The sequence below is a fragment of the Salvia miltiorrhiza genome, chromosome 8 (assembly GCF_028751815.1).
Source record: "Salvia miltiorrhiza cultivar Shanhuang (shh) chromosome 8, IMPLAD_Smil_shh, whole genome shotgun sequence".
In the NCBI taxonomy this organism is placed as follows: domain Eukaryota; kingdom Viridiplantae; phylum Streptophyta; class Magnoliopsida; order Lamiales; family Lamiaceae; genus Salvia; species Salvia miltiorrhiza.
The window spans coordinates 29,867,050-29,885,206 of NC_080394.1; the positions used below are offsets into that span (position 1 = coordinate 29,867,050).

Sequence of the window (18,157 nt, forward strand, 5' to 3'; positions counted from 1 at the left end):
GTTAATGTTCTTATTACTACTACTCCCTCTTATTCATAATACAAGTCTTTCTAGACTTTTGCAACACATTTTAATAAAAAGAAATATATATCTACAAAAGATCTTAATTAATGATAATTTATCCTTCCTCAAACAATCAATATTTAATGAAAAACATAATTTTAAAAAAAAAAACAATTGAGGAGAGTAATGAAGGAAATTTTGATATTAAACGATCATTAAAAAAATGTAAATAACGAAAAGTTCTAAAACGACTTATATTATGAATTAATAGTAGAGAGATATTCTAATGTCCCATGTGTAGTCTAGCTAATAGTCATCCACTGATCACATACAACGGCTGATGTCTAATTTTCTTAAAATTAATACAAGATCAAATTATATCTCAAATCTGGAAATTACACTTGTCGAATTATAGAGTTTCTTGTTTCTGAAGTACTGTGTATAAAATGTATATATTGAGCGTAGCTAGAATTGAAGAACGAGTCATTGTGTTATACATCATTTAAGGCGGCGAAACAGAATAACATTATTTTGGGCAGAGAAATAAAAAATTAAAGTATATGATAGTATAATGAAGTATTTTCATTCTTTAAGTTCTTTTTCTATCCTTTTTTTTGCTGGGGGAGGGTGGCAACCTTAATTAGCTGCATCAAGAAGCTCTCGCGAAGATTTCTTCAACAAAAAACAGCCCAGATATAGCTAATTAACTTCAATTTATTTTTAAGAATATTAAATGAAAGCATTCATGCATGCATATAGCCTACTTCTTACAGCAAAGAAAAAGCATCTGAAGATAATTAAATTGTTTAAGTACGTATAAATGAAGGTAGGAATTTCGGAAAGAAACATTAGTTAGATCTAGGGATGCAAATTAATCTCAAAAATAGGTCAGACCAATTATTAATTTACACATTAATACATGAGTGTTTCACGTATACGTGCTTGATAAAGGCACCAATGAATAGGGGGCTGACAAAATATATTTATGAACTAACGATGGAATATGCTGTGAGTATTTTAATCAAGGAAATTAAAAGAGGTCATACTTAAAATATTTTATAATCCCCATGTGAAACAATATAAATTATTCTGCATGGGTAAAACAAGGTCACCAATTCTCCTAAAGCTATACACAACAAAAATGGGTCGAATGTGAAACTTGTCATATATATATTATAAATAATTAGATCATCAGATTTCACAAACATTAGTTCCTGAAAAACATTACATCTCCAAATCTAACACAAGCTACAAGAAATCTCTCATATTCTCGATCAATCCATCAGTTTGTCTAAAACATTCTCAGGCAGCACATACATATATATATATTGAGAGAGAGGGAGAGAGAAAGTACATACACATATACTCATATATTAGGCTGCAAATTGAGATGAAGAGAAACAAACAAACCTATCAATTTCTTCAAGCTAGGGTTTCGATGATGATGATGGGTATTAAGCTTCGATATTTGCAGGTGGGTTTAATTTGGGTGTGGATGCCAGCATTTCTATAAGGGATTGCTTGTGGAAGAAGAGCTGAAGCTAGAAAGGTCTGTCCAATTAGCTGTAGTGGGCGCATTCCACTGCTCATTTCCGCCCAATATCTGCCTCGTTAGGTTATTCTCTGCGTTGTTGTCCTCCATTTTCACCGGCGGCCGCTGACTCATCATTGGGCTAGACAGTTTCGGCCTCGCCTCGCCGCCGCCTAGGAACCCGGCCTCGCCGCCGTGGAACTGGTAGAACCCTTGGGATGATGCATCCAGGAAAGGGAATTGCTGAACCTGCTGCAGCCGCCACGGCTCAATGCCGCCGCCTTCACTTGATAAGAGCGAGGCTACTCCACCGCTGCCGCTGCCGCCGAGTAAGCTCCCCGCGCCGTGAAAATTCATATCGCTTGTTCCGACTGTGGAGGCTGCTATTGCGCTGTAATTCAAGCCCATATCGGCGGTGAAGTTGTCGGTGAACTGGCCTAACGGGGACATGAAGCGGAGGGGCGGGAGCGGCGGAGTTAGGCCTAGCATATTGGCGGCGGCGCTGTTGCTGTTGGTGGAGACGGTGCTTGTGGAGCTGGGGTTATTATTGGCCTGCCTGTCGCTGCTAGCTGGGGATTTGGAGTTGGAGGACTTGCTGCGTTTGTTTCTCCGGCAGCCGCCGCCGACGGGGACGTTGCGAAGGGCGCCGCCGCGAGTCCAGTAGCGTCTGCAGGTCTTGCAGAAGTGGCGCGGCTGAGAGAGGCTGTAGTTGTTGAAGTAGCAGAACTTTGTGTTTGTGGATTCGCAGCGAGGGCATTTCAGGGATGTTTCCGGCATGGGTATGTTGGCCATGCGAGCTCGCTCCGCCATGGAGCCGGGCCGGATTCCGCCGCCTCCATGCGGCTGAGGCGGAGGAGGCGGCGGAGGGCCCCCTGGATGCGGTGGAGGTGGGAGTAAAGGGTTGGCGCTGCTGCTTCCGATTATTTGATGATTTTGTTGCTGCAAAAAATCGGAGAAATTAATGAATTGAAAAGGAGAGAGAGAGAAAATGGAAAAAAAACACAGGTGGTGGTATATTCAAAAAATTTAAAGAGGTAAGAAATAATAGTTGATAAAACAAATAAAGATCAAAGAAGAGATCAACAAAAAAGGGGGGGATGGGAATATGTCTTTTGAATTTTTGCTTTTTTAGCAAAGAAGCTCAACCATGGAAGCATATGATATCAAAGAGGGAAAACAAAAAAGAAAAAAACACCTTACCTGATTCCAGTTGGATGGATCAAGATAAGCAGGAATTGAAGAAAAAACCATGGTTCTTGATCTTTCTTTCTCTTTTGTAAAGGTTATTTGGTTTTTGGAGGTGTAGTGGAGAATCACATCAACTGGAGGGTTAGCCCAAAGGGAGAGAGAGAGAGAGAGAGAGAGAGAGAGAGAAAGGGAAAGAGAGAAAGAAAGAATAATAAAGGAAGAATGAGAATATAGGTGCTAAAATAAAGCGAAGGGCTTTATGCTTGTATATATATACACACATAGAGAGAAAGAAAGCAAAGGGCGCCAAGAGAGAGAGAGAGAGAATACACCAAGTACTAATTTGTTTTCACTCTGTCTAGTTTTGTTTTATTGCTTTTTAGGGTTTCAGTTTCTTAATTACTTAGCCTTTAAGCTTCTTTTTGTGTGGAGGCATTGCTGTGATTGCATGGAAAAAGTGGAGATTTCTTTTATGCAAAATAATTTAGAGAGGCAGGGGGAGAATATATTGATTGGGAGTGTGGGTTCCCAGCATTATTATCACACTAATTAAGACTATATTTGGTTTGACACAAGCATTAAGCAAACCATTCTTTGTGGCTTAATTCTAGTGTTACTTTCTCCGGGAATTGATTAATAGTATATCTGTATGAGTATCTTAAATTTTTTAAATAGTATAAAAAGGGAAAAAAGGTCAGTCTTGGGGGGTAGAAATAAATAGTGGTATTTCCGACCAAGATAAACTTTTTTTGTGCTGGGGTTTCTGCTATGCTTCCCCACCCCCATCCAGGGGCGGATCCAGGATTCAATGTGAGGGGGGGCTGAATCTATTGGACTACGGTGCTTGAAAATATTTACACGGGGGTTCGGGGGCGGGAGCCCCCGAAGCAAATTTTTTTGAGCATTCCGTACACTTCATTTTCATGCATTTTTTCAACAATCACTTAATATAATAAGATAATTGTTCGCAATTCAATTAATTCAACATCAAGTAGATTGAAAGCATATAAAGACGTACTTTTATTCATTTTTCTTAAAAAAAATTGTTTCATCTTCTAAACAAATAAACTAATTTTCATTGTTAGTAATTAGTAATTTTACTTTTACCTTTAGAATTGACTCAAATTTAACATTAAAAATTAACTAAGAAAGAAAAAATGATAAAAATAATATGGATAGTTGGATACTATAAATAACTCAATGCGTTGAGCAATTAATATGGATAGTTGGATACTATAAATAATGTATTACTATATTTTTTCTTGTATTTTTCTATTTATATACACATATATAGATATAAAACAAAATAATAAGAATATATATATATATATATATCTATATTAAAAATAAAATAAAAAAACTTAAAAATTGGGAGGGGGCTGAAGCCCCCCCTAGCCCCCCCCTGGATCCGCCACTGCCCCCATCCCCACTCTCTTTCCCATCTCTACCCCTTTTTTTCTTGCATGGGACTACTACCACATGATACTACCAATTGCACCTACCCATACACACCACATTTATATATATATAGTGTGTATATTAACTTTATATGTATATATATATGTGTGTGTGTGTGTGTGTGAGCACAAATTCTCACATTCTTGTTGCAAAAAGAGAAAGGTGGTAAGCTGTGGATCCTCTGAAACAGTACATCCTGGAATATCTAAATTGCTAGCTTCAACTTCAAGTTTGTTAGTGCTTTAATTAGTGCAAATGTAGAAATTTTTCTCTTTATGAATTTTATATATACGAGCATATATATTGAAATCTATTCTTGCAGGATTTAATTTTATATATATATATAGCTAACGGTTAGGTTGGACTTAAAGACATAATTAAAAATAAAAACAGCGGGTTGTGGATGGATTTTAAAAAGTGAATTCCGTTAAACAGTGAATTATAAGCTTTAATTTTATGGGAGAGAATCGGATTCATTCTCGGAATTTGAAAAAGATTTTAACTAGAAAAGGCTCGCTTTTCGAGAATGTGAATGTTTCTACAATAGTATTATATTTCCCTAACGATCATGTTTACCATTCTTCTATATATTGGCACAAGCAAAATAAAAGTTTATGAAATTTAACCACGGATTTATCATAGTCCCAAAAATGTAAAGTTGGACTTAAGGGACGCATCATCAGTGTTGTATTTGGGTATAATTAAACTATTTGATGGAGTTTTATATATATATATATATATATATTGGAGTACTAATGAATTGAGATGAAAGCTAGAAATTACATCTATATATATTATAATGTGTTAAAACCTCAATAAAGAATGAGGGTTTTTCTTAAAGATAGTATAACTTCTATTTCAAAATATTCAAATATATAGTATATGTACTAATAATTTAAGAAAATAATCAAATGTAAAACCTTTCAAAACAAATGATTTTCAATCTTTTATATATTCCGGTAGACATAATTGATAATATAATGAATAATTCGGTTTTTTAGGGCTATGGTAAAAAAAATTGAATATTGATTAATTACCAGTAACTATATTATGTACTAAGTATATAAATATTGGAGAATTATCGCCGAAAAAAGAGAGTGAAACTTTGAATAACAATGGTAACTTTATATGTATATTTTTTTGAGTTGGAAGAGGGGGTGGAATTTTCACTCTTAACACACCATCCTTATAAACGGAGATATATATATACCACTAATTAAGCTATGGTAAATTTGAGTTGACAAAAAGTACAAAAGATGCAGTCTCAAATTCAATAAATACAAGGACAATGAATCGTGAAACTTCATTCTTGGTTTCAATTATAGCTCCATTATTGGCATGCATTCGCAAGTACAACAATATAATGCAACACTTTTGTACAAAGTAACTAATCTAGATACTTTTCTCGTACAAGTAAAATGATGATAAGGCATGTCATTTTATTTATTTCTTTCTTTCTTATTTTTTGTATTCAACAAGTGATTTTTTTTGGTATCATCAATGTGAATATGCATCGAGATTTAAAGTGATGTATTATGTAGGTTGCCACCCTACCTCGAAATATATCCACGGGAAAATCATGATGGTATACATTCTAATTTGAAAATCATATATATATGTGTGTACGTGTGTGGTACTAGCATTTGCACCATGTGCAATGCACGGGAAACATTTTTATACTTTTAAATTTATATACAATTGATATCAACTCAATATCATATTTATAAATATAATAAAAATCAACTTTAATTAATTAGATATATTTTATTTGAATATTGAAAAACGAAAAAAATTTACAATAATAAAAATCGATATTATGTAAAGACAAAAAAATAAGTTAAAAATAAAAAAATGTTAGTGGACTTAAAATTTTAATCTTTAAATAAATATAAATAAACCTTTTTATAGATTATAGAATTGTAAATAAATTAACCTTTCGTGAGTTAGTGGACTTAAAACACTTTAATTAGATATGCGAGAATGTGAGTGAGAGATAATGGGGTTGTGAATTGATCATTTAATTCCTAACCTTCAATCCTTTGAATATTGGAACTGTCTTATTCCGGGTTGGAAGGTTCGAATTTTTTATATTCCTAACTTTCATATTAAAAATATTTTCAAAATTGCATGCACTTTTAGTGAGTCTAACTTTAAAATTAAAGTAGCATTGTAGTCAAATAATTGAAAGGACTGCAGATTTAATTCAGCCTTAATAATTTTCCAAATGCAACAATCTCGATCATTTCGTCCCAAATTTACTGGGTTTTTTTTTAATGAAAAACATTTGGATGAAATTGTTTGTGAATTATTTGAAAGTTAAATTTTCGTTTTTATGTTTGATGTCATACAAAAACATAAAGGTGCAAAGTAAGTGGCCTCATGATTTCTTGAAATATGAAAGAGACGAGACGCGCAAATAGAAGTTGGCAGGGGCTACTGCTTTTTAACTAAGTGAAAACCAAAATCTATACCTATAAAACATTTTTCACTACTCATACACATATTTATATATAAATGTTATTACAAGTAAGTGCAGCAGGTTCTAAGACGATCCAGGAAACCTAGTTCTGAGCTGTCGGACTATCAGCAAGCTTATGAGTTATCAAAGTTTTGGCAGTTTGCTGTTGCTGAGCTTTCAAGGATACGTGTGTAGTCGCACGCGCTTCCCCCTCATCTCGTCTCTTGTCATTTCCGCACCATACTTGCTCTTTTTCCATACTCTATATATTGTCATATACATATTTCTTCAACAACTAAATTCATTATATATTCATCAATTCAGATTAACAATATTTTACATTTATTTACATTGTTTTACACGAAAATGATCGGAATCAAGCACTTCAATCACAAGCTTCTCCAACCTTTTCGAACTAGAAGATGGTGTAGTGACATCTGAACTACCATGAACCAGACAAGGATGCCCATAGCTAGCCATACACCAACCTCCGGGCGTAAACTGGCCCGACGATCTTCTGAGTAGTACTCTGTCGATTTTATCGAGAACAGCATCGCTTTCAATTTTATGAGCGAATGGGGCTCCGCTCTCAACCATCCTCTCAAAGTCGTCTAGGGTCAAATTCACGGGTTGTTCCTTCCGAGTGTCCTCCCACTTTATGTAGTGCAGGTCGTGGTTCACCGTTGTGTTCTGATAGTGCTTGTGATTGCACATCACGGTGTGGAAATATCCCTCCGCAGATGAGAGGAAATTTGTGTAGTACATGAGGAGGGTGCGTGGGAGATTATCCCATCCCCAGATGCAAAACTCGAGAAATGATCTTGAAAGAACCACCCATGCGGAACCTGAGGAATCCCAACTTATAGTTAAAAGATAATCGCGCACTTCCTAATATAAAATGCCATGAAACCAACACACAAGATTGCAGACAGCACGATGGAGCAACCTGCACATAATCTTATTCCAGAGAAGATCTATTGTAATTCTGTATAGAGGGGCGAGTATGTATTGGTAACGGGAAGTCTGGTGGTGTGAGTTTATGATTAGTGGCGAAGCATATTTAAACATTACCTTTCCAGAACAATTGCATGTAGCAGCATTAGTAGAAATTTCTGACCAATGTGGCAACAAACAAGAGCACACAATTATATACATTGCAAATTGGTCATGTAACTCAGTTCTAATGTAGCTCCCTATAAGAATGATTTAGCTCACAAAAGAATCCAGAATTAGTTACATGAGAGTCACATAACCTTATAATTTGGGGATTTGGTGGAATTCAAAACATGTCTTGCACTCTTGCTTCAAACATTTGATATACAGTTGTTTCTACAAACAAAATCTTGTGCTTAACTCATGTATCATTTTGGGTCTCATCGACACAACTAACTAGTTTTAGTAGTAATAATGCTCGCACCCAATTTACTGATTTTCACATGGACAACAACGGATAGAGAAGCATAGAAGCACACAATTTCTGAGATGGTTCTAAAATATCCTAATTTTAGGAGTTGCAGAGACTAAATTAACAGCCCCTATACGGGACAAAAAACACTAAACCTACAAGCCTATTTTTCCAATCTACTTGCACAAGCAGCACAACACTTTGTGAGAGACATTATGATAGTTAAACTACTTTTTCACAAGCTAAAGATGAAGAGTTATGCATATATAAGATTATAACTGCCATAATTTGAAATAATGAACTATCCATTCTCAAGAATGTATAGATTTGACATTCAAAACAAAAACTTAAATGTGGCCTGATTTGATATCCGCCACTAAATTGACTCGAGGACGATGTAGTATCTTGCACGCTATATTTTTATTTTATTCAGATATATCTAATGCAAGTAGAAAACAACTGAGCATATTGATATTTTGAGGTAAAACATAAGTGATGGGATAACACAAAGATCAAATACAACTGATAGCTCAGAACGGATTGAGTTTTATTTCAATGCCAAGAGGAAACACCACCAGAGCTTTATAAATTGCATTACTTGATTATAGTTACTTCACACACTGTACATCACATTGTCATTCAGCAGATTTAGATATGGTTTTGACATATATGGAAGTTATTAGACTTGGGCTTTATATATATGAAGTGAGAAAATCAGTACATAGGTCTAAAAGATTTCTGGAGTACCAGTGAATAACTTGAAAGAAGCAGGCAACGATCTTTTCTCTTTGGCCCAGAAAACACCAGATTTCTTTGAGTGATAAAGTCCAGGATCAATAATTATAGGCCTAGTTCTTTGGTATCTGCAAATAACAAACAAACACCAATACAGTTGAATTGGAAGGCCACTTCAGCAAATGTAAGGCCAACGGAGACATGTTAAGGGCATAAGTCTAGTGCTCACTCTTTCCAACCAAAGTCACTAGTATGCTCAAGGAAATTCAGATCCCTGGGCAAGTATGAGAAAATGTGCAGCAAATCTGCAACAAAGTAACAAAATCGTTGATAGTTTAGAACAGATTAAATTATAAAGGGGAAGAAGAGATGGGCCAAACACAAGCCAAGACCAACATCTGATTACAAATCTCACTAATATCTGTGCCTCAGATAGTCAGATGCAACTCAAGAAGAAACACGTAGATGCATTATGCAGCACAAAATTTTGACACAAATTCATGAGGCATTTTACAATTACACCTGCTAATTTCACTAGGTATAGCATCAATAAGCCTTTCTTTAAAGAGGACATCTACTAGTTATGATTAGCCTAGATAGATAGAAATATTATAGACTAATCTATTGGTTACTAAGATGGATTGGAACTTTGGGGTTTCCTAAGACCCTCGTTAATTTCTATAACTTGAGCTAGCTTGCTTGATTCATATCAATTGAAAAGGGGTACGATCGGATAAATTCTAGTAATGAAGATAAAAAAATACTCAATAATGTATATTATCAATCACAAATAGTAAGCTCCCTATAATGGAACATATTCCTACTAGAACTTTTTTTCATAAACAAGAAATCAAACACATGACAACTACTAACCAATCCACATTACGCAAAAAAAAACATCCCAATGTTAGAGAAACACCAAAACATCTTACCATCCTGAGGCATAAGCGGATAATCAGAAGCTCCAAGATTAACAAACCAGTCCCAGCGCTTGGGCTGCTTGAGCAAAACGGCGATGGCGTGCAGCGTGGACGCCATTGCCGTCGGGCCCTTGGGAGTGACCAAATCGCCCTTCCCCATCACCATCACATTCTTGAAGCTCCGAATCACTGCCGCAGACTTGACATACTTGGCGAGCTCGAGCCTTTCGGAGTCGGAGGCCTCCAAATCGAGGTGGAGCAGATAGTAATTCCGCGGGTGGTACGACGCCTGAAGCAGCCGCCTCAGCCTCTCGCCGTCGCCGCTTGTACCCGAAATGAAGTAGGCGAATCGCGGCAATTCGGGTAAGTCTGAGGAATCCGAGTCGACCGAGATGGAGGTCGGGAAGGAAGAATGATTGGGTTTGAGGTGGGATAGAATAGAGATGAAGATCAGTATAAGGGCTGAAATGGACACGAAAATTAGGGGCAATGAGCATTTTCGGTTTATATGAGCTCGTTTCATAGCTAAAAATCTTGTGTGTTTTTCAGAAAATGTCGGGTTTTTGAATCGGAGCTGATTTTGGGAGAAAAAATGGCGAAATTTGAGAGAAAGAAGCTTGGATTAGAAGAGGAAGGGAAGGGAAGGGAAGGAGTAGGTGAAGTGTTGCTGTGGGAAAATTGAATTGATCGACAGGAGGCGAAGATTTCGTTTGAGATCAGTGTTTTTTGTTTTGTTGGTATTGGAAATTACGCACCAATTTTTAAATCGATTAGGATTAGTCAATAAATAGAACTCAGTCTTCATTTTTCAAACTTTTCCACATTTTGGTGTTACTAACTACTCTCATGTTTTATTCAAGCTTTTTCTCCCTGTTGAGAGCCTTGCTTTCGTTTTCTCCTTTGTGGTTTCGTCTTCTGCTCTCTCATGGAAGATCAAATGGCTGGACTCAACCTCTCAACAGAAGATGACGAACTCTGCCATGATGATGTTGTCAGTGAAGAGTCTAACGTTGCCGTCGATCTCTGCTTGGTGGAAAATTCATCACGGATCAACCCATTAATTTCAATCTTATGCGCAGTCGTCTTGCCAGTATATGGAGGCCGGGAAAAGGTGTTTTCATGAAGGATATCGGAAAGCGGCGATACATCTTTCAATTCTTCCATGAAGTGGATCTGTTAAGAGTTTTCGAAGGTGGTCCATGGGCTTTCGGCAACTTTCCTCTCATTCTCCATCGTTTGAAAAGTGGTGACTTTCCTCTTAATGTCCCCTGGACACTCTCCCGTTTTGGGTTCAAGTTCATGATCTTCCGGCGGGATATCTCACGGAAGGTGTTGGCCGTTTGTTAGGGAACTTCATCGGGACATTCATGGAATATGATAGCTCAAACTCAGTGGGAGTTTGGCGACAATATATGCTGACCCTCTCAAAAGATTTAAGAATATCAAACATAAAGATGGATCCTCGTTCGTGGTTAACTTCAAGTATGAAAGACTTATTGTCTTCTGTTTCCTCTATGGCCGTCTTGGTCATTCGGAGTACTTCTGTGAACTTATGTTCAATCCGACGTCAAAAACTGCTGAACGTGAATGAGGAGTGGGGCTCAAAGCAGCGGATCGAAGGGGGACGAACCTTGCCGGTGATAGATGGCTGAGGTCTGAGGATGCCAGCGCAAACCCTAGTATGGAGGCGGCGGCTACTAGGGTTCCACAACCGTCGTCAGTTTCTGATCCGAAACGTAAGATGCATGAAAATCGGGATTTGATTCTTTCCACTAATAACTCCCACACATCTCGGGATACAATCCCACCTAATCTTCAGAGAAACTTCTTGCAAGATATCCTCTTAATGTCCCCTGGACACTCTCCCGTTTTGGGTTCAAGTTCATGATCTTCCGGCGGGATATCTCACGGAAGGTGTTGGCCGTTTGTTAGGGAACTTCATCGGGACATTCATGGAATATGATAGCTCAAACTCAGTGGGAGTTTGGCGACAATATATGCTGACCCTCTCAAAAGATTTAAGAATATCAAACATAAAGATGGATCCTCGTTCGTGGTTAACTTCAAGTATGAAAGACTTATTGTCTTCTGTTTCCTCTATGGCCGTCTTGGTCATTCGGAGTACTTCTGTGAACTTATGTTCAATCCGACGTCAAAAACTGCTGAACGTGAATGAGGAGTGGGGCTCAAAGCAGCGGATCGAAGGGGGACGAACCTTGCCGGTGATAGATGGCTGAGGTCTGAGGATGCCAGCGCAAACCCTAGTATGGAGGCGGCGGCTACTAGGGTTCCACAACCGTCGTCAGTTTCTGATCCGAAACGTAAGATGCATGAAAATCGGGATTTGATTCTTTCCACTAATAACTCCCACACATCTCGGGATACAATCCCACCTAATCTTCAGAGAAACTTCTTGCAAGATATCAGCCATCATTACAATATGGAGTCCATGCAGGCTGATGATGTGGAGGGTAATTTTGGTACCGAAGAAAGAAAGCGGCGACGTAGCGCCACGTCAGAGACTAAGTTACTCAACTCTGCATCGAATGCTTTTCCTACTGGTCTATTCGAGGATGGCTCCGATGCCCAACTCTTTCTAACGACAGGCTCCAGATCCGGGGTCGGCCGATCACAATGAATGCTCTAAGTTGGAACTGCAGGGGACTCGGTCAACCTCTTGCAGTTCCTACTATTCTTGAACTCAACCGAGTTCATCGACCAAGTGTTATCTTCCTCTGCGAAACTCTCTCTCATCGCACTCGTTTGGAAGAGATTAAGAATCGTCTTAACTTTGATGGATGTTTTTCTGTTGACAGCTTGGGCAGGAGCGGAGGCCTTTGCATGATGTGGAAGAACTCTTATAACTGCTCTATCCTTGGTTACTCTCGAAACCATATCGATCTCTGTATTACTAATGCCAATGGTAACTGGCGCCTCACCGGTTATTACGGCTTTCCCGAAAGGAGCCGGAGACGTGATTCGTGGACTCTTCTTCGGCGCCTTGCTGGCGTTAATAATCTCTCATGGCTTATTATAGGAGATTTTAACGATCTCCTTGATCCGGGAGATAAAAGGGGTCGGGTGGATCATCCTAATTGGTTGTTCACTGGCTTTCGTGTCGCTGTCCTTGACTGCGGCTTATCTGACATTCCACTTCATGGCTATCCTTTTACTTGGTCTGGTGGTCTTGGTTCGGATAATTTTGTTGAGGAACGTTTGGATCGTGGTATGGCTACCCAAACTTGGAGAAACCTTTTTCCAAATGCCATGGTATCTTCGCTTTTGGCACCTATATCTGATCACGCCCCTATTATTCTAAAGTGTAATGGTATGCCTTCTCCGCTTTCTCCTCGTCGTTTTAGATTCGAAAACAAATGGTGTTTAGAACCGGAGTTCCCCAATATTGTTAGAGATTGTTGGACTAACCTCTCAGGAATTCACATCACGGATAGGCTTATGGCAGTCTCTGATGCTATTACTGTTTGGGCCTCGCACCTGCGATCCAATGAACGTGCTACTAAGGCTCGTATTCAACAACGAATTGCTGCACTACAGGGTCGTAGAGACTCCATCTCTATGCGTCAGTTACAGGGTGCTCGTAAGGAACTATCTGACTTGCTCTTAAGGGAAGAATCACACTGGAAGCAAAGAGCAAAATAATATTGGCTTAAGGATGGTGATAGCCTATACATAATCACCATCGGTATCATCATTGCTATACATAATTACCTATAACAACAAAGAACAAATAACTATTAGTACATAAGATTTAAATGAGCAATAAAAGACAATCAAAAATTGAGATCACAAGAACAGCAGCAAAGGGAAAGTGGAACACAGCCTCATTTTCGAAACTAATCATCTTTTTCCAAATGTAGATTATGTCTACAATTTATTTCCATTAACAGTTTAACACCATCTTTTTGAGATTATCTAAGGATTGAAAGATCGAATGAATAATTTAGTATAATACTCAAACAAAAAGAATTAGTAATAGTATTATTGAATTTGAATGAATCATCACCAGGTGGTCTCTACCAAACAAAACAATAGGAAATAATCTAAATTACTCTTTTCTTGGAGTCCAATCCACAAATAGTTCTTGTCACTTTGTCTGAACAAAATGCAAAATCAAAGGCTGTTTTCAATTTTCGCTCAGGAAAATATCGCCATCGACTGTTTTCAATTTTCGCTCAGGAAACCAAAGGCAGCCGAAGAGGCGAAGACCGTGGAGTGATACTACTCTTTCACTTGTCTGAACAAAATGCAAAATCACAAACTCAAAGGCCCATACTAACCACAATCTATGATTCATGAACAAGCACTCATTTCATAATTGATTTCATAACTGAAATGGTCACAAATGAAGACAAAAATTTATCACCTAAATCAGGAGCAAACACCCAAAAAAAATTGACAGCAGGTGACCAACGAGATGCTAAAGATGAAAAAAAGCTCTCATCCAAACACCAAACTTACATCGGAACTAATTTAGTCAACAACTGCTATAGGTAATTAAATAATGGCAGATCCCATTCTACCTACCTAAGTCCGAGAATCCACTGCGTCTGAGAGTGAGGGCGGGGTGACTATTGAAGGAATCACCGGCGTTGGCGAAGAGGGAGCGACTGTGAGGCTGGGCAGTGCGGGCGGCTGGAGGCGCCGCGGCGGGGCGGGGCAGTGCGGCGGCTGGAGGCTGGGACTGGGAGTTGGAAGAATGGAAATTGGAATTTGGAAGGGACGAAAGGGTGTGTGCGGCGGGAATGAAAGTATGAAACCAAAAACCCTACTAAGAAATCAAAAGTTTAAAAATTAAAATAAATGTTTAATAAAAATAATAATATTATTATCGGGTTACCTGAACCGAACCCGACCCAACCCGAACCCGACCTGAAATTATCAGGTCCTTATCAGGTCGACCCGATAAGGACCCGAACCTTATCGTGCGTGTTACTAACCCATTAATTCCGTGCGGTTTCGTGTCGGGTTTTCGTGTCGTGTCGAAAATTGCCAGCCCTAGTGATAGGAACACGAAGTTTTTCCACTCTATGGCCTCGGCACGACGAAAAACCAATACTATCACCCGTTTTCAAAAGGAGGATGGTAGTTGGACTTCAACTAGCGAGGAGATTCAGACGGTGGCTAAACTCTATTTCGAGTCACTCTTCGATGATTCTAATGAACATATGGATTTCCACAGAGCTTTGGATCGTCTTGAGCCAAACATTGATAGTAGTATGAATGACGTGCTTACTCAGCCTTTTCATCCCGATGAGTTTAAGCAAGCGGTGAAGCAAATGCACCCCGATAGGTCGCCGAGACCGGATGGGTTTAACCTCAAATTCTTTCAAAAGTTTTGGCCTGTTATTGGTGCTGAGGTCTTTCACAGTTGCGTTGCTTGGCTGAATAATGGCTCTTTCCCTCAAAATCTTAACCATACGCTGATTTCCCTCATTCCTAAGGTTTCTTCGCCTTCCAGCATGAAAGAGTTAAGGCCTATAGCCCTTTGTAATGTGTTATACAAAATTGTGTCGAAGGTTCTTTGCAACCGACTCAAAGGGGCCCTTCCGCAGCCCATCGACCGCGCTCAATCGGCCTTTGTTGAAGGCCGGCTTATCCAAGACAACATTTTGATTGCGTTTGAAGCCATACACACCATGAAAAGGAAGATTAGGGGAAAGTTTAGTTCAATTGCTCTGAAAATCGACATTTCTAAGGCCTATGATCGGGTGGATTGGAGCTACTTAGATGTAGTTCTGAGACGGCTTCTGCGATAAATGGCGTGAGTGGATGAACATGTGCGTGCGTTCAGTCACTTACGATATCCTTGTGAATGGTGTCACTGTTGGGCCTATTTTTTCGGGGAGAAGTCTCCGCCAGGGCGACCCTCTCTCCCCCTACTTATTCATTCTCTGCGCCGAGGGCCTCTCAGCTTTGGTTCGCCACGAAACTGATCGTGGTAATCTTCACGGGGTTCAAATTGGCCGTGGAGGTCCTTCCATCTCCCATCTTATGTTCGCCGACGATTGTATCTTTTTTTTGTCGAGCCTCTATGCAAGAATGTGTCATTCTCAAGCGTGTTCTCGGTGATTATGAGGCTGGCTCGGGACAAGCTATAAACTTTCAGAAATCAGGAATTTTCTTCAGCTCTAATGTAAGTGAGGCGGACCAGCACGCGATCTCTACTACCCTTGGGGTTAGCACCCCGCTTAATACCAGGTGTTATCTGGGGCTTCCTTCACTTGTTGGCCGAAAAAAGAGGGAAATTTTTCAGTATCTGCGGGATAGAATGTGGAGTTGTATTGATGGATGGAATGCAAAGAAAATGTCAAAGGCGGGTAAAGAGATCCTTATCAAGGCGTGGTTCAAGCAATCCCGTCGTTTTGTATGGCCATCTTCGCTCTCCCTACTACTCTGACGGATGAGATGGAAAGATTGATAAATTCTTTTTGGTGGGGTAATAAGGTAGGTAATGGTAAAGTGGATGCGCTGGGATCGACTGTATGTTGATAAATCTCTAGGGGGCATGGGTTTTAGGAGTCTTCAACTCCTTAACATGGCTATGTTGGGAAAAACGGGTTGGCGTCTCATTGAGGACACAGATGCTCTCGTTTTCCGGGTATTGAAAGCAAAATACTTCCCGAATTGCGACTTTCTTTCTGCTGCAGTTGGTCACAGCCCTAGCTTCGCTTGGCGAAGTATATGTTCAGCACAAGATTTAGTGCATCGGGGAGTTCGATGGCATATTGGGGATGGTAACAGCGCACGTTTTTGAGGACCCTTGGTTGCGGTGGACCGCTAACTTTAAACCCAGGGCGCTGTGTCCGCCCCATCTTGAGGGTCTTCGTGTTAACCAACTTCTATTGCCGAACTTGAGACGATGGAATTTGGAATTCTTGCAGAGTATCATAATGGAGGCGGACATCAAGGATGTCACCAACATTCCTCTTTCGCCCTCCATGCAATCGGATAGGATTGTTTGGCATTTCTCCGATGACGGTCATTACTCTGTTAAAACGGCCTACAAGCTGGCCAGCTCCCTTACTCTTGACGAGACCCACAAGGTAGATGGTAATTGGAGAGTTCTTTGGCGTATGGATGTGCCTCCTAAGGTGCGGCATTTTCTTTGGAGAGCTGCTCGTAATAACCTTCCTACTAAAGAAAATCTACTTTCTCGGGGCCTGACCGTTGGAGGTGAATGCCCTATCTGTCGAAGTGGCTATGAGAATACTTGGCATATTTTCTTTGCTTGCCCTTTTGCAGAAACTTGCTGGCGGACCAGCAATCTGTTCCCTCATGTTGACTCTATCACCGCGAGGAGTGACTCGTTTACGCAAGCGTTGACGCGGGTTCTTGATGACAAGAACGTGAACCGTAAGGCGAACGTTGGCATGATTTTATGGCAAATCTGGAGAGACCGTAATACCGTTGTTTGGAAGGAGGTTTTCCCGAACCCTGCTAAGTCCGTGGATTCAGCTTTGGGCCGCTCTGATTGGCTCTCGGCTCGGCAGCCCACTGAAGGGTGCAGCAGTTCTTCATCCCCAACTGCTCGCTGTTTGGGTTGGCACACTCTCCCTACAGGCTCCATTCTGTGCAGCGTTGATGCTGCCTTCTTTGAAGATTAGAATACTATGGGCTTTGGTATGATTATTCGAGATAGTGGTGGCGATTTTGTTGCTGGAAAATCGATGAAGTGATGGGGCTGTTTAATGTCGAAGAAGGTGAATTGATGGGCATAAAAGAAGCTTTATCTTGGATCAAGGACCTAGGATACAGTCACGGCTTGATTGAAACAGATTGTAAGAGAGCTTGTAATTTCATCAGCTTGGGTGGCAGAAATATTCTGGAGAGTGGAGCTTTAGCGAGCTTCTGTCGCCGTGAGTTGACGTCACTTCCGGGCTTTAGACTTCAGCATGTCAGGAGATAAAGAAATGTGATCGCTCATTGTTTAGCGAAAGCTGTGAGAGACTTGTTTACACATCGTGTTTGGAATGAACCTCCGTCGTTTATGGGGGGTCATCTCCATATCCCATGTTTATGTGATCATTAAAATCTTCTCACGTTCCCTAAAAAAAAAAACTACTCTCATGTTTATTACTCCCTAAACAATGTAACATACAGTTGAAAGATTACACGTATCTAATTTCAAAACATAAAATTTACGAGACTTATTTTCTCATTAATAAAGCAAAAAAATTAGTTTAAACTTAAAATACACCGGAGGACCTTTCTTTTAGGAAACTACATTGGGGAACTAAATCGCAAGCATTTTGGGTTTCCAGCATTCGATTAATCTTAACTCCTAATAATAAAAATTATGATCAAAATCGTCCATTATAAATAATATCTTCCTTTTTTTTAGTTGACAAATATTATCTATTTAAAACTTCATTACCGATTTACCATACAAACGAAGAGTATAATTTTTTTTTTTTTTTTTTTTAAGCGAACTAAGAGTA

At 39.4% G+C, this 18,157-nt stretch overlaps 4 protein-coding genes across 4 annotated transcripts; 2 read left to right on the plus strand and 2 right to left on the minus strand.

Moving 5' to 3' along the window:
• Positions 1 to 1,145: 1,145 nt before the first annotated feature.
• LOC130997576 (dof zinc finger protein DOF5.1-like) lies at positions 1,146 to 3,295 on the minus strand. Its single transcript, XM_057922938.1, has 2 exons — positions 2,735 to 3,295; positions 1,146 to 2,473 (listed from the first exon to the last, which is right to left on the minus strand). Exons 1-2 carry the CDS (start codon positions 2,783 to 2,785, stop codon positions 1,511 to 1,513), a joined length of 1,014 nt encoding a protein of 337 aa, XP_057778921.1. The 5' UTR covers positions 2,786 to 3,295; the 3' UTR covers positions 1,146 to 1,510.
• A 3,626-nt stretch (positions 3,296 to 6,921) lies between these two features.
• Positions 6,922 to 10,531, minus strand: LOC130997577 (beta-glucuronosyltransferase GlcAT14C). The gene is made up of 4 exons (XM_057922939.1): positions 9,711 to 10,531; positions 9,008 to 9,083; positions 8,791 to 8,906; positions 6,922 to 7,483 (listed from the first exon to the last, which is right to left on the minus strand). Exons 1-4 carry the CDS (start codon positions 10,219 to 10,221, stop codon positions 6,981 to 6,983), a joined length of 1,206 nt encoding a protein of 401 aa, XP_057778922.1. The 5' UTR covers positions 10,222 to 10,531; the 3' UTR covers positions 6,922 to 6,980.
• A 1,801-nt stretch (positions 10,532 to 12,332) lies between these two features.
• Positions 12,333 to 13,358, plus strand: LOC130998302 (uncharacterized). The gene has a single exon (XM_057923733.1). The coding sequence runs from the start codon at positions 12,333 to 12,335 to the stop codon at positions 13,356 to 13,358; it is 1,026 nt and encodes a 341-aa protein (XP_057779716.1).
• Positions 13,359 to 16,609: 3,251 nt separating this feature from the next.
• LOC130998303 (uncharacterized) lies at positions 16,610 to 17,323 on the plus strand. The gene has a single exon (XM_057923734.1). The coding sequence runs from the start codon at positions 16,610 to 16,612 to the stop codon at positions 17,321 to 17,323; it is 714 nt and encodes a 237-aa protein (XP_057779717.1).
• The last annotated feature ends 834 nt before the right edge of the window (positions 17,324 to 18,157 follow it).

Coding starts and splice junctions, on each gene's coding strand:
- LOC130997576 (XM_057922938.1), bottom strand. CDS start 2,785: ATGGTTTTTTCTTCAATTCCTGCTTATCTTGATCCATCCAACTGGAAT. Junction 2,474..2,734: donor ATCCATCCAACTGGAATCAG/GTAAGGTGTTTT, acceptor GATTTTTTGCAG/CAACAAAATCATCAAATAAT.
- LOC130997577 (XM_057922939.1), bottom strand. CDS start 10,221: ATGAAACGAGCTCATATAAACCGAAAATGCTCATTGCCCCTAATTTTC. Junction 9,084..9,710: donor TCCGCTTATGCCTCAGGATG/GTAAGATGTTTT, acceptor ACTTTGTTGCAG/ATTTGCTGCACATTTTCTCA. Junction 7,484..8,790: donor TTCTTTCAAGTTATTCACTG/GTACTCCAGAAA, acceptor GGGATTCCTCAG/GTTCCGCATGGGTGGTTCTT.
- LOC130998302 (XM_057923733.1), top strand. CDS start 12,333: ATGAATGCTCTAAGTTGGAACTGCAGGGGACTCGGTCAACCTCTTGCA.
- LOC130998303 (XM_057923734.1), top strand. CDS start 16,610: ATGGAGGCGGACATCAAGGATGTCACCAACATTCCTCTTTCGCCCTCC.